Source organism: Pogoniulus pusillus, chromosome 10, assembly GCF_015220805.1.
Source record: "Pogoniulus pusillus isolate bPogPus1 chromosome 10, bPogPus1.pri, whole genome shotgun sequence".
Taxonomy (NCBI): Eukaryota; Metazoa; Chordata; class Aves; order Piciformes; family Lybiidae; genus Pogoniulus; species Pogoniulus pusillus.
Window position 1 is genome coordinate 1 of NC_087273.1, and position 14,910 is coordinate 14,910.

Genomic DNA, 14,910 nt, shown 5'->3' on the forward strand with positions numbered 1-14,910 from the left:
GGGGGAGGAGGGGGGGAGGAGGGGGGGAGGAGGGGGGGAGGAGGGGGGGAGGAGGGGGGGAGGAGGGGGGGAGGAGGGGGGAGGAGGGGGGGAGGAGGGGGGGAGGAGGGGGGGAGGAGGGGGGGAGGAGGGGGGGAGGAGGGGGGGAGGAGGGGGGGAGGAGGGGGGAGGAGGGGGGGAGGAGGGGGGGAGGGGGGGGGGGAGGAGGGGGGGGTGAGGGGGGGAGGGGGGGTGAGGGGAGGAGGGGGGGAGGAGGGGGGGGTGAGGGGGGGGGGGGGGGTGAGGGGAGGAGGGGGGGAGGAGGGGGGGGGAGGGGGGGTGAGGGGAGGAGGGGGGGGGTGGGGGGGGGGGGGGGGGTGGGGGGGGGGGGGGGGAGGGGGGGGGAGGAGGGGGGGGTGTGGGGGGGAGGGGGGGTGAGGGGAGGAGGGGGGGGGTGGGGGGGGGGGGGGAGGGGGGGGGAGGGGGGGGGGGGGGGGGGGGGGGGGGTGAGGGGAGGAGGGGAGGGGGGGGTGGGGTGAAGAGAGGAGGTGGGGGGGTGAGGTGAAGAGAGGAGGGGGCTGGAAAGAAGAGAGAGAGGCCTGGGGCTGTTTAGTCTGGGGAAGAGAAGGGATCTCCTTAACGTCTATACATGGCCGAGGGGCAGGGGTCAGCACCAAGGTGCCAGCTGCTGCTTGGTGGTGCTCAGCACTAGGACAAGTAACAACAGACAGAAGCTGCTCCGCCTCACCAGGAGCAGAGATTTCTTGGCTGGGAGGCTGACAGAGGACTGGGACAGACTGAAACCAAAACATTGCTCAGAACACAAAAGAACCTCTGAAGCGATGGCAAGAAGCTCAAGGAAAAGAGGTTGGATTTCCATGATTCTGTCCCTTAAAATATGTCAGACTAACAGCAGAGTGAAAAATGTGACATTCCTGCAGGTGGAACAGTTAGAACTGTGGCAGACATGATTGGCTGTTTTAATCCAGAAGTTCATTTGGTTTAAGCCTAGTTCTAAATAGTGACAATAGATACACTAGGCACAGCATAGCAACAAGCTTACATCAAAGCATTTCCAAAGCCTCTGCAACTAAGTCCTTCTTGACTGACAAGAGCATCACCTCACTGAATAAGCAATGAACTCTACCATTACAGCAGCCTTAGCCTCATAGAGGACTCTCTTGCTTCGTTGCAGAAGTCCATCACCAGCCTGTGCCTGCAATGTCAAATGGAACCATGTCAAAACTGCTGACACTTTGCAGTTATGATCCCAACAGTTCATTCTTCAGACCTCCCAACCCTTAAATCCCTTAAGAAGGAAGTGAAAAGCAATTGCTCTTGCATTTCATGCTGCCCAGACGCTCCCAGCTCCTCCAGTAAGGCTAAGCATTCCAACAGGCTCATGCCAAACTCTCCCACAGTTGTTTGAGACCATCACAGCAAACTAACAGCAAGTTGCTGCTCTACTCTCAGACCACAGAGGCTGCCTAGGGAGTCGCCGTCCCTGCAGCTGCTCAAGAAAAGCCTGGATGAGGCACTTAGTGCCATGGCCTAGCTGACTGGAGAGGGCTGGGGCTAGGTTGGGCTGGATGAGCTTGGAGCTCTCTTCCAACCTGGCTGATTCCATGATTCTAAGTGTACAAATACCCCAGCTGTGTGCTTTGAACCTTGTCAATAAGCTTTCTGCAGAGACTGAATGATAAGAAACAGGTTGGTTGTAGTTATTAACAACCTTTGCCTGGATACCAACATTAATATTGGTTATTAATTGTGCATCACTCATAACGCACCCATTCCATGGCTCTTGGAGTTCCCACAGTGAGAACAGCAAAGGATGGCACACCCCAAGCACTCCTCACCACGTATTCACTGCCAGCACCCAGCACGGGAAGACAGCCAGGACAGGAAGATAAATCACACGGCGTAACAATCGGAGCCACCGCAGCTAAGGGGGGAAAAACCAAACACCAACCAATATATCTCAAGCCACAACAAAGACTTACTTCAGCAGCACCATCCAAGATATCCTTCATGAACTTAACCATGTCCTCTGTCTTCTCCAGGTGTCTGTCTGGCAGCAAACACTGCTGGTTGGAGGCATTCAAGGCGACGGTAGTACGGATGGTCAGCTCGCTGGCAATGGAAAGCAGATGGGTTACAGGTTTGAAGAGCCACAGTGTAAAACACTGCAAAGCAAAGAATTCCTACAGCATGTCAGAGGGCGCTCAGTGAGCTTCTCCCTGTGTGTGTTCCCTTAAAGGCAAGAGGGGAAGGGGGAAGAGAATGGTACAAAAAAGCTTCTCAGCAGTACTTTGTCCCCTCACATCCGTGCAGGCAACGCGATGGAAGCTTACTGCATTTCACACCCCCACAGGTAGCTCATGACTTCCCCAGCAGCAAGAGATCACAGACAGGAACCTTGCACATGAAACGTACTACTAAGGTAACACAGGAAGTCTTTCAGCATGCAAAGGCAAAAGCACAACCCAAAACATTCCACATGGCCACATCCAGCTGAAGAACGAAAAACTGCTGGAACCAGTTCAGAGCAGGACCACGAGGATGAGCCAAGGGCTGGAGCACTTCTAAGAGGATAGGCTGAGGGAGCTGGGGCTGCTCAGCCTGAAGGGGACAAGACTCCAGGGAGACTTTAAAGCTACCTCCCAGTACCTGAAGGGAACCTGCAGCAGGAAGGCTGCAGAGGGACTTTTTCCATAAGGGTGTCTAAAGACAGGGCAAGGGGAATGGTTTGAAGCTGAGGGAGAGCAGGGCTGCTCAGAGTGGATCTGAGGAAGAAGTTCTTCAGCATGAGAGTACTTTGGCTTGCAGAGACAGAAACACTGTAATGCCTGTTCATGAATTGACAGCCAAGGTCACAAGCGTGCTTCTGTCAGCAATTACTGCTTCTATGCCCACCAATCACACAGTAGTGTGTCCTTTGTGAAGAAACAGCATCTGAGGCCAGCTGCACCAAGTATTCAGCGACAAAACAAAGCAAATCAACAAAACAAATCTCCTACTTACCCAGCCCAAAAAGCAAACACTTCTCTGCCAGAGAAACAGGCAGAAACATCTCAGCAGACAGACAGAAGAGCTTGCACAGGAGAAGCAGGTGAAGGAGGTCTCCTTTTTGGCACCTATAAAGCACCAGATCAGTCACATCACTTTAACTTCAAGTGAGAGACAGCTGCTTTTAGATTCACTGCATTCAGGTGTTCATCTAGAGACAGCCCACAGAAATCCAGAACTTGTGCTCCCTGAGTCCCCGGGAAGCTCCTAGAATCTTCCAGAGCACAAGCACAGGATGTTGTGCATGCTTTGATCACCCAGAGAAAACTTACAGAGCTGACATCTTCAACTCTGGTTTTTCCCTTCCTTCACTCCAAAGGCCAGAGAAGAAGTAGTCAACTGCAAATGCCAAGCAACTTAACTCCCGAATGATGCATTTGAAGACAATGACCATTAAGGGCAAATGTCAAGCATCTTGTTAACCTACTCCAATGTGCCTTGTCTGTACTGAGTGCAGCCAGCATCCTTCATGCACTTCATGCTGCTTCTCTGAGGGAGCTCAGTTGTATGCCTCTCTTAAAGAAAGCATCAAGAATGAAATGGGACTCTCCTGAAATCAGAAGCACAGGCAATGCATAACCATTCTTTACAGCCCCAGTTACAAACTGACATAACTTTGAATGTGCCTAATGCCCTGCAGAGTTAACTAAGGAAAACCTAAGTTACAGCTGTAATAGAGAAGTTAATTTAACAGAGGCCACATTTAATAGAGGGATGAGATTGAACAAGGCCAAGGGCAGGGTTCTGCACTTTGGCCACAACAACCCCGAGCAGCACTGCAGGCTGGGGACAGAGGGGCTGAGAGCAGCCAGGCAGAGAGGGCCCTGGGGGTGCTGGCAGAGAGGAGCTGAAGAGGAGGCAGCAGTGTGCCCAGGTGGGCAGCAGAGCCAATGGCATCCTGGGCTGGCTCAGGAGCAGTGTGGGCAGCAGGACAAGGGAGGTTCTTCTGCCCTTGTGCTCAGCACTGCTCAGGCCACACTTTGAGTACTGTGTCCAGTTGTGGAATCCTCAATTCAGGAGAAATGTTGAGGTGCTGGAAGGTGTTTGGAGAAGGGCAGCAAGGCTGGGGAGGGGCCTGGAACACAAACCCTATGAGGAGAGGCTGAGGGAGCTGGGGGGGTGCAGCCTGCAGCAGAGGAGGCTCAGGGCAAAGCTCATTGCTGTCTGCAGCTCCCTGCAGGGAGGCTGTAGCCAGGTGGGGTTGGGCTCTGCTGCCAGGCAGCCAGCACCAGAACAAGGGGACACAGTCTCAAGGTGTGCCAGGGCACCCAGGAAAGGGAAGAGTTCTTCATCATACTGTTTTCAGTTCATTAACACCAGATACAAGAGCAGAAAGAATATTCAACCAAGGATTTACTCACTCCATTAGCAAACTGTTCATGTAGTCATTTCCATCCATGTGGCCAAACTGGAAATCCCTGCAAGATTTCCACCCTCTCCTTCCCAGGTCTATTCCCAGTCCATCCCACTCCCAGTCTCCTCCCGGTCCTTCCCAGTTCCTTTGAATCCCACCCACTCCCTACAACCCCCTCCCAGTCCCACCCCAGTCTCTTTCAATCCCATCCCACTCCTTTCCCAGTACATCCCAGTCCCCTCCCAGTTCTTCTCAGTACCTTCCAGGCTTCTCCCAATCCCAATCCAATTCTCACCAGTCCCTTCCCAGTCCATCCCAATCCCCTCCTAGTCCCTTCCAGTGCCCTCCAACTACCTTTCACACCCTCCCACTACCTTTCCACTCCCCTCCCACTCTGGCCCAGTCCCCTCCCAGTCCCAATCCATTCCAAACCCCTTCCCATTCCCCCCAATCCTCTCCCTGGCCCAGTCCTCTCCCTGCCACCTCTCAGTCCCCTCCCAGTCCTCCTCAGTCCCTTCCAGGCCTATCCCAGTTCCCTCACAGTCCTCCCCCAATACCTCCCAGTCCAAATCCAGTCCTTACCAGGTCCATCCTGGTCCCTTCCCAGTCCCATTCCAGTCCTCTCCCATTTCCTTCCAATCCTCTATCACTCCCACCCAGCCCCCTCCCAATCCTTCCCAGTCCATCCCCCTAGCTCCCAGGCTATCCCAATCCCTTCCCAGTCCCCTCCCACTCTCTCACAATCCATTCCAGATCCCCTCCCACTCCATCTCATTCCTCTCCCACTTCCCATCAGTCCCTCCCATTCCCCTCCCTGTCCCATCCCAGTACCTCCCAGTCCCATTCCCCTCCCTGACAGCTCTCTGTCCCCTTCCCAATCCCTCCCAGTCCCCTCACTCCTTCCCAGATCCCTTCCCAGCCCATCCCACTCTCAGTCCATCCCAGACTCTTCCAGTTCCTCTGAATCCCACCCACTCCCTCCCAGTCCCTCACAATCCCATTCCACTCCTTTCCCAGTACTTTCACACTCCCAGTCCTTCCCAGTCCCTTCCAGGCCCATCCCAGTTCTCTCAGTCCTCTCCCAGTCCCAATCCAGTTCTTACCAGGTCCATCCCAGTCCCCTCCCAGTCTCTCCCAGTCCCTCCTAGTCCTCTCCCATTTCCTCCCAGGTCTCTATCACTCCCACCCAGTCCTCTCCCAATCCTTCCCAGTCTATCCTACTGGCTCCCAGTATACCCCAGTCCCCTTCCAGTCCCCTCCATCAGCTCCCAATCCCCTATCACTCTCTCCCAGTCCCTCCAAATCCCCTCCCAGTCCCTTCCCACTGCCTCCCAGTCCATCCCAGTCCCTCATCCTTTCCCACTTCCCTCCCACTACCTCTCAGTCTCCTCCCACTCCTCGCCAGTCCCATCCCACTCCCCATCTGCCCCTCCTGTTCCCCTCCATGGCTCTCCCAGTCACTCACAATCACTCCCAGTCCCTCATCAATCCCTTCCCACTCCATCTCACTTCCTCCCAGTCTCCTCCCAATCCCTCCCAGTTCCTCTGAATCCCCCCCCAGTCTAGCCTGGTCCCCTCCTAGTCCTTCTCAGTGTCTCCCAAACCCCTCCCAGTCTGGCTTAGTCTCTCCAAGTCCCTCCCAGACCATCCCATTCCTCTTCCAGTTCCAAGTAGTCCCTCGCAATCCCCTCCCAGTCTCTCCCAATCCCTCCCAGTCACTCATTTATTCCTTCCCACTCCACCCCAGTCCCTCCCAGTCTCTCTGAATTCCTTCCACTCTCTCCCAATCCCTTCCAGTCCCTCCCAGTCTCTCCAAACTCATTCCACATCCCCTCCCACTCTCTCCCAATCCCTTCCAGTCCATCCCAGTCCCCTCCCATTTCCTCCCAGTCCCCATCAGTCCCACCCAGCTCCCTCCCAGTCCATTCCTCTATCTCCCAGTATATCCCATTCCCCTTCCAGTCCCCTCCAGGAACTCCCAATCCCCTATCACTCTCTCCCACTCCCTCCAAATCCCCTCCCAGTCTCTCTCTTCCTCTGCAGGCTTCCCACTCCCTCCCAGTTCTTCTCAGTGCCTCCCAAACCCCTCCCAGCCTGGCTCAGTCTCAGCCTCTCCAAGTCCTTTCCCAGTCCCTCCAAGTCCATCCCATTCCTCTCCCTGTTCCCATCAGTCCCTCCCATTCCCCTTCCTGTCCCATCCCAGGACCTCCTAGTCCCATTCCCCTCCCTCACACCTCTCACTCCCATTCCAGTCCATCCCACTCCTTCCCAGTCCATCCCAGTCTCTTGCAATCCCCCCAGAGCCTTTCCCAATACCCTCCCATGCCAAATTCCCTCTCAGTCTCTTCCAATTCCTTCTGATCCCTTCCAGATGCCTTCCCACTCCCTCCCATTGCCAGTCCAGTCCCCTCTCAGTCCAGCCCAGTCTCTCTCAGTCCTTCCCAGTCCCCTTCCAGTCCCACCCAGCCCCTCACAATCCCTCCCTGTCCATTCCACTATCTCCCAGTATATCCCAGTCTCCTTCCAGTCCCCTCAGTAACTCCCAATCCCCTATCACTCTCTCCCAGTCCCTCCAATTCCCCTCCCAGCCCCTTCCCAGTCCCCTGCCACTACCTCCCAGGCCTTCCCCATCCCAATCCCTCCAGGCCATCCCTGATGCCTTCCCAGACCCCTCCCTCTCCTCCCAATCCCTCCCAGTCACTCTCAGTTCCACTGAATCCCTCTCACTGCCTCCCAAACACCTCCCAGTCTGGCTCAGTCTCTCTCAGCCTCTCCAAGTCCCTTCCCAGTCCCTCCCATTCCACTCCCAGTTCCCATCAGTCCCTCCAAATCCCCTCACAGGCCCTTCCCAGTCCATCCCACGCCTCCCACTCAATCCCAATGCCCTCCCAGTCTCCTCCCAATCCCAGTCTCTCCCACTTCCACTGAATCCATCCCAATCCCTCCCAGTCTGGCCCTGTCCTCTCCCAGTTCCCTCCCAATTGCCTTCATTCCCATTCCTGTCCTTTCCTCCTCCATCCCATTCCCCTCCCAGCCCCTCCCCAATCCATCCCAGTCTCTCTCAGTCCCAGTCCCTTCCAGTCCTCTCCCATTTCCTCCCAACCCCTTCAGCCCTACCCATTCCCCTCCCAGTCACTCACATTCCCTCCCAGGCCCTCATGCATCCCTTCCCACTCCCTCCCAATGCCCTCCCAGTCTCCTCCCAACCCCTCCTGGTGTCTCCCAGTCCCTCTGGACCCCTCCCAGCCGGGCAGCAGAAAGGCAGCAGCAGGAGCACATCCCAGCAGTAAAAGGATGTTAAATCCACCCCGACACAGGCACACAAAAGCCTCTGCAGGCAGCACAGCCTCGGCCCCTAGCCCAGCCCCTGCTCAGCTGCCCTGGCACCGCTGCCTCTGGGGCTCCACTGCCATCAGCCCAGAGCCAAGCTGCAAAGGCTCCACTGCACCAGCACCAACTGCACTGTGGCACAGGCTGCTGGCACAGCTGCCTCTCTGCCCAAGCACAGCCCTGAGCAGCAAGTGGCACAGCTGCACAAGTGACCTGCTTTGGCCAGCACAGCAACGAGGCCCAGGCAGCTCTGCCTTCTGGCTGCCACCTCCTGCACAGTGCCACCAGAGTGCCCCTGAGGGGAACAGCTCCCCGAGGGAGACCTTAGCTGCAGCAGCACTGCCCAGCAGCCTCTCCAGGGCAGAGGCCTCTCCCCACACCTGAACACCCCCTTCAGTTTTCACTCCCTCATACCCTGAGCTTCTCCTCTGCAACCATCAGCACACTGAAAGGCCTAAGAGAAGGCTTTAAGCAAGGCTGGCACTTGGCACCAACTCACCACAGAGACATTTCTGCCCCCACAGCCACAGGAAATCCATTTCTGAACCATCTGCAAGCAGGAATTGCATTTCAAACAGCTCCACGGCCTGGTACCAAAGCATCCCACCCTGCCAGGGCTTGGGGCTGAGGCTGAGTGCAGATCTGCAGCTGGGCTGGGGCAAAGCAGTTCAGCTCCCTGCAAAAAGAGAGAACAAACACAGCAGAGAACTCTCACCCAGGAACAAACAACAGAGACAGAAAGAGGGAGGCAACCTCCAGAGGACCCCAGGCCAACTTAGATGCCCACAATGCCCCTTCTGATGCCCCTGAACCCTGCTGCATCACCCCAGGCCCATTTTACCTGTCCCCAGACCCTTTCGAGGGCCCCCAGGCTCACTGCAGATGAGCCCAGAAGCCTCTAGCACAGCCCCAGACCCTTTTAGAGACCCCCAGAACCCCTCTAGACACTCACAGATCTCCCTTAGATGTCTCCAGACCCACTTTAGATCCAGCCCCACCGCTTTAGATGCCCCCAGACCACTTTACATGTCCCCAAAAGACCTCTTGATACTCACAGACCCATTTCAGATGCCCCCAGATCCCCTTTGGCCCCCTCAGAATCCCCTTAGGAGCCCCCAGATGGCCTTTAGCTGCCTCCAAAGCCCCTTCAGACGCCACTCAAGCCCCTCAGCAGCACCTGGCAGCAAGCAGCACCTCGCCAGGTCCCTCTCAACTCCTTCAGGACCCTGCAGAGATACCCTTGGAGCACCAAAGGGCTTCCCCCAGAGGCCCCCAGACACCTCTGTATGACCTCAGAACCCTTTAGATGCCCCCAGATCCCACTTTGATACCCCCACACTCACCTCACATGTACACAGACCCCTGCACAGGCTTACAGACCCTTTCTGGGGAGCCCAGAACCCCTCCAGATGCTCCCAGACTCCCTACACAAGCACCCAGATCCTCTGTGTCACCCCCAAAGGCCTCTGCACACCCCCAGACTGCCCTGACACCCCGCAGGGGGCATGGCTGCAGGTCCCAGGCCCTCAGGGGACACTGAAACACAGAGCAAGACCTCCCTAAACCCTGGGGCACCCCAAACTCGACACCTCACAGCTCCACAGACGAGCCCAGACACTGTGAGGGCTTTGCAGAGAGCCCCAAACCTCACTGAGAGCATCCCCAGCTCCTCTGGGATCCTCCAGACACCCCCAGGAGCCCCCAGGGGAAGACTGAGAGGCCTCACAGCCCCCTCGGGTACCCACAAACCCCATTCTGATGCCCCCAGAGCCCCTCTGTCATTTTCAAAACCCCCTTAGATGCCCCCGGATCACCTGCAGGTGCCGGAGGGCAGTGGCTGGCGGTTCCAGGCACGCCTGGACGATGAAGCCAGAGGGGCACTGCCCCACATCCTCAGCTCCCCGAGCCCCAAGACTGCACAGCAGAGCCCACGGACAGTGCGGAGCGCTCAGCGACCCCGAAGGGGTCACCAGAAGCCAGAGTCAGATCCCCCCCAAAGCTTGCGATGCCCCAAACCTGAGAGCCCGCAGAGAGCACAGAACTCCACTGAGACACTCCCCAGCTCCCCTGGACCCTACTGGAACGCCCCGGGGAAAAGCCAGAGGCTTACCGGCGCCTCTGTATGCTCCAGACCCTTCAGATGCCTCCAACCCCCCCTTTTCATGTGCCTCCGGACCCTTTGAACGGTGCCAGGCCCACCTGAGGTGCCCAGAGACCCCTTACGAAAGGCGGCAACACTGCGCAGCTCCGGGGCCTCTCCTGCCCCTGCGAAGCAGCTCAGCCGGGCGCTCCTCAGAGCAGTATCCATTAAAGCCACAGAGAAAAGCCCCCACACACTCGGGGACCCCCTGCCTCACATTTACACGTACGGCTGGATTGCAAAGCCCTCCGAGGCTCCGCTCGGCCCGGGGCCCTCCGCCCCCGCAGGCGTGCGCCGACCCCAGCAGCGCGCCGCCACACAACGCATGCGCGGACTCTGTGCTGCCGCCCTGCGTCCAGCCCTCAGCACGGCAGGTACCCAGGCGAGCTCCCAGCCCCGCTTACAGATGCTCGCAGACGCCTTTAGGGACCCCAAGCTTCTTTTAGAGATCCAGGAACACCGTGGTTAGGCGTGCCCGGCGTGCGAGGACACAAAAAAACCCAAGTCAGACCCCCCCAAATCCTGCGGGACCTCAAAACCTGATACAGGGGGACCCCACAGAGTCGACAAGGCTACACTGCAACACTTGCCAGCTCCTCTGGGCCCCCAGGGGAAAATCCAAAGGCTTTACACTCTATTCTATATGCCCCAGAGTCCTTTGTATGTCTCCAATCCTTTTGATCTCTCCAGGCCCAGCTTAGATGCCCTCAAGCCCAGTTTAGATGCCCGCAGACCCCTTAAAAAGGGGCGGCAGCACTGAGCACTTAGGGGGCACCTCCTGCCCCTGCACGGGAAGGCAGCTCAGCCGGACTCTGCATTGTTTCCATGCAAATTAAAAAGAAAAGCCAACACGCACCACGGCAGATCCGCCGTTTTCCATTTGCACAGACATAAACTTACATTTCAGAGCACTCTGTGGCGCCACTCAGGTTCACCTCCGCCCGGAAAGCCTCCGCCAACCGCCCCTACTTTCGACTCGGCTCCGTCCCGAGCCGCCCACTCGACTGGCGTCGGTCCGACCCCGCCTCCGCAGCGCCCGCGCAGCCAGACGCTGAGTCCGCGCTCCATGCTGCCACCCTCTGTTTAGTTGTGGGCACTGCAGCTCCCTAGAGACCTGTGCGCGTTACATCATTGCGTGACAGGCGGAGCTATCGCCATAGCAACGTGCCGCCGCTCAAGGGACGCTTGGAGTCCCCCGCTCAGAGCTTCCGGAGCGGCTCCGTACGAAAGGCTCCGGGTGGATCCCAGCGGCAAGTATCCCGGTTTGACCGTGCACCTCCGGACGGAGCCGAACCTGAGGGGAGCCACAGAGGGCCTTGAAATACAAATGTATGTATATATAAGTGGCAAACAGCAGATCTGCCTTAGCCTGTGTTGGCTTTTCTTCTTCCTTTGAGCGGATGAACAGAGCCTGGCTGTGCTGCTTCCCAAGCACAGGGGCAGGAGATGCCCCGAAACTGCTCAGTGTTGCCGCCCCCCTTAAGGGGGTCTGTGAGCGTCTAAAGTGGGCCTGGGAACATCAAAATGGGGGGTGGAGGCATCTATAGAGCTCTGGGGCATACAGAGGCATCTGTAAGCCTCTGGATTCCCCCCTGGGGCCTCCTAGAGGGTCCCAAAGGAGTTGGGAAGTGTTTCAGTGCAGTTTTGTGGTCTCTGTGGGGTCTCAAGTTTTGGGGCCTGGCAGGCTTTCGGGGGGATCTGACACTAGTTTTCTGTCTCCCCGCAGGCCCGCCACCCCCAACCACGGCCCCCCCAGATCTCTAAAGGGGTCTGGGAGCCTCTGGAATTCCCCTGAGGGCTCTCGGGGGCAGTCTCGGAAGAGTCCCGAAGGATAAAAGGTGACTGGAGCTGAAGCGATGGTGGACGCAGCCGAGAAGCTCCGATTCCGTGTTGTCGTAGCTCCGCCTCTCACGCATTGACGTAAGCGCGCACACCTCGCTAGCGACCTGCAGTGCCGAAAAAGAAACACACGGTGGCAGCACCTACCAGTGACAGGCTGGCACGCGTCGCCGGAGAACTGCAGTGTCCACAAGTAAACACAGGGTGGCAGCACTGAGAACTGACGGGGCACTTGCTGCGGTCCTTGGGGAGCAGCTCCGCTCGGGTCTGGTTTTCCTATGTAATTTAAACAAGGGCACCACGCACACAAGGGAAAATCCCTTTGACCTGGGCATTCCGAGTACCTGAGGAACTGTGCAATATGCGCAAGAAAAGTGTTTGCCTTCTCTAATCCACTTGTGCCATTCCAAGGGGCTGGGCACAGCCTCACCATCCTGTGCTTGTGCAGAAGGAATACAGTGCCTGTCAGCATCTGCCAGCGGCAGGGAACAAAGTATTACACAATGAAGATGAGGGAAGTACTTCTGCCAGCTCCATCAGCTACTAGATAAAAGCTGTGACTGAAAATTTACTGTTCAACCTCTCCCTCCTGACAGATACAGAGAAACTCTATCTGGACCCCACACCGGCCAAGCCAAAGGAGATCACCCTGGGAGGCTGCAGGGCGAGGCTGCAGCAGCACCAGAATCTGCACGATGGGTTCACCGCAGCAGCTGAGGCCCTTATGCCACGATCCTGCTGCTGCTGCTGCGCATCTTGCTGGCTTGGTCAGTGAAGTGTAAAGCAAAGTGTAAACCTGAGAAGTGTAAAATGACAAACAAGGAACAAATCTCAGTTACTCTCATTGTAAAAGTGTGAGAACACCTGCATGCCTCTAATAAAAATAGTACAATTTCAATTCACTTTCCACTGGATTTCATTTAACTTCAAGAGCTCTGAACTGATCCCAATCCAATGATCCACCTCCAAAACGCAGTCAGCATCTGACTGCAGAGTGGTGGTATGGGCCATATACATACAAGAGGGATACCTGGCCAGCAGCACTGCCCTACATAGATGCTTCTGAGATGCCAGTGAAGGCCAGACAGAAGTAAAGCACTTCAGAACACCCTGCCAGAAGATGGGGAAAATAGCCCCTGACACTTGGTTGCCTTTCACACACAGAACAGCCACCAAGCTGCTTCAGTAGCCCTGACAAAGGGTTTGCTGTTTGGCAGCAGCTGCTCAAACAATGCAAGTCAGGCTGTAAATTATATGATTTTAACTTTTTTTGGTAAAGCTTAGTTTATGACAGAAAAACGATCAGTGAGATCAGAGGTGGCCCAGGTGGTTTTACGTCTGGGAAAACAAAACAACCAAAACCAAACCAACCAAACAACTAAAGCCCCCAAAAACCTCCCCAGTGTTGCCATCCCAAAAGGACTGGTAGCTTTGACACCTTTGGCCCTACTGAATCATATAGGGGGATGTGTTTTTGTCACAGCTCCACTATTACAGCCATGCCATCATCTCTGGGAAGAGAGGCTCTGCTTGGCTCTTTGAAAGGAATGGGGCTTTTTCTTTACTTTCCCCTCCAAGCTCTCATTTCTGATGGTTTCTACTGCCAAGTGCATCACCTCTGAAGGTCTGTTCTGACAGGCAGCTGCTGAAATGCAGGGACAGCTGCAACGCCCGTGCTTTTCAGTGGCATCTCAGCAGCAGGAGTTCAGACCTGCTCAGGTGTGTGGGGAAGAGTGAGGTTTGTTTCAGTGCCAGTGCTTTGCATCTTCTAACCTCTCTCAGCGTGGCTCAGTTACTTATCATCATGACAAGTTCCAGGATAGCTGCCACATGTATGAAGCAGACAGGAGGCTCCATGCTGCTCTCCTTGTATTTCAGGTGCGTTCACTCTTTTCTCCTCCTGTGGCAAAAGCAACATACTGTGGTGCTCCAGCACTCTACAGTTTTACCCCAAAAACTACCTTCTAGAATTTCAAAGAGCAGAAAGACAAGTCTTCTGCATCCAGTTAGAAGAGACTCCCAATTCCCTTAACACCTTCCACAGATGCAGTCTACAAAGCCAACACGTAAGCTCAGACTTTAGAATGCAGCTGGATGGAAGATACAACACAAGACACCCAGTGCTTCTTCCTATACATTAACTAGTACCAGCCCTTCAGGAATACAGGTGCAGAGTCCATGGGGACAATCACTGCCCTGGCCACACTATTCTTGACACAGGCCAGGGTGCTGTTGGCCTTTTTTGGCCACCTGGGCACACCCTGACTCATATTCAGGAGACTGTTGACCAGGTCTTTCCCTGCTGGGCAGTTGCCAGCCACTCTGCCCCAGAACTGGAGCATACATGGGGATGTGTGAGCCAAGTGCCTTGGCCTTGTTGAACCCTCATCCCATTGCCCTCAGCCCATAAATCAGTCTGTCCATGTCCCTCTGTAGAGCCTTCACTGCTTTCTACCCTCGATCAGATCAAAACTCCCTCCCAGCTTAGTGTTATCTGCAAACTCGAGGTGCCATGATCCCTTCATCCAGATCATTGATAAACTTCTGATGTTATGTCTTGTCATCTCACTTTAAAAATTTTCCTTCACTACCTCCCTCTGTGTGGTTCAATATTCCTAATTTTAATTCTTGCCTAAGTTTCTTGTACCCTCTCACTTAAATTCCCTTTCTGTGTTTTCTTATTTGCTTTAGGGTAGTGGTATTGCTTCAGGGGTGGCTCGTGTAAGGAGACACAAGGAGCTGCCCCCATGATGAATGGAGCCAATTTGAGAACCCTTTCAATGAAGATGTTTCTTGTAATATCCAATCTAAACCTCCCCTGGTGCAATTTGAGGCCATTTCCTTTCCTCCTATCACTTGTTACCAGGGGGAAGAGACCGACATGCAGTGCAGACAAAGTGCAGGACACATGGCCAGCCCCAGAGAGCAACAGAGTGGGGATCAGCCAGCATTCAGGGTATGGCACTTGGGGTTTCATTCAGTCTTCTTTACACAGTCATGTCTGGGGAAGGAAGCAACAGCATTTTACTTGGTATTTAAATTAAGAAAATTATTATTTCTAGATGCCAAAAGGCCTTAGCTGTCAGAAAGACAGCTAAGAATACAGAATATAGACTCTTCCCAGACTTCCCCTTGCTTCTACCTTACAAGCAAAGTGAAACACAAGCTCTTTGTTTTAAACTCATCTCTCCTCTTCTCA

The 14,910-nt window shown here is 55.4% G+C and overlaps 1 protein-coding gene across 10 annotated transcripts; it reads right to left on the reverse strand.

Annotated features, from left to right (window-relative positions):
• Positions 1–933: 933 nt before the first annotated feature.
• On the reverse strand, positions 934–10,883 carry LOC135178533 (protein disulfide-isomerase TMX3-like). 10 transcript variants are annotated; one of them, XM_064149434.1, is made up of 6 exons: positions 10,773–10,883; positions 8,232–8,408; positions 3,004–3,116; positions 2,022–2,112; positions 1,770–1,924; positions 934–1,195 (listed from the first exon to the last, which is right to left on the reverse strand). In XM_064149434.1, exons 2-6 carry the CDS (start codon positions 8,332–8,334, stop codon positions 1,097–1,099), a joined length of 561 nt encoding a protein of 186 aa, XP_064005504.1. In that variant the 5' UTR covers positions 8,335–8,408; positions 10,773–10,883; the 3' UTR covers positions 934–1,096. The 10 variants fall into 10 exon arrangements, 5 of the variants coding, with proteins under 5 accessions (XP_064005504.1, XP_064005505.1, XP_064005506.1 ...); XM_064149435.1 differs by lacking the exon at positions 10,773–10,883 and adding an exon at positions 9,547–9,674; XM_064149436.1 differs by lacking the exons at positions 8,232–8,408; positions 10,773–10,883 and adding exons at positions 3,476–3,598; positions 4,410–4,491.
• Between the last annotated feature and the right edge of the window lie 4,027 nt (positions 10,884–14,910).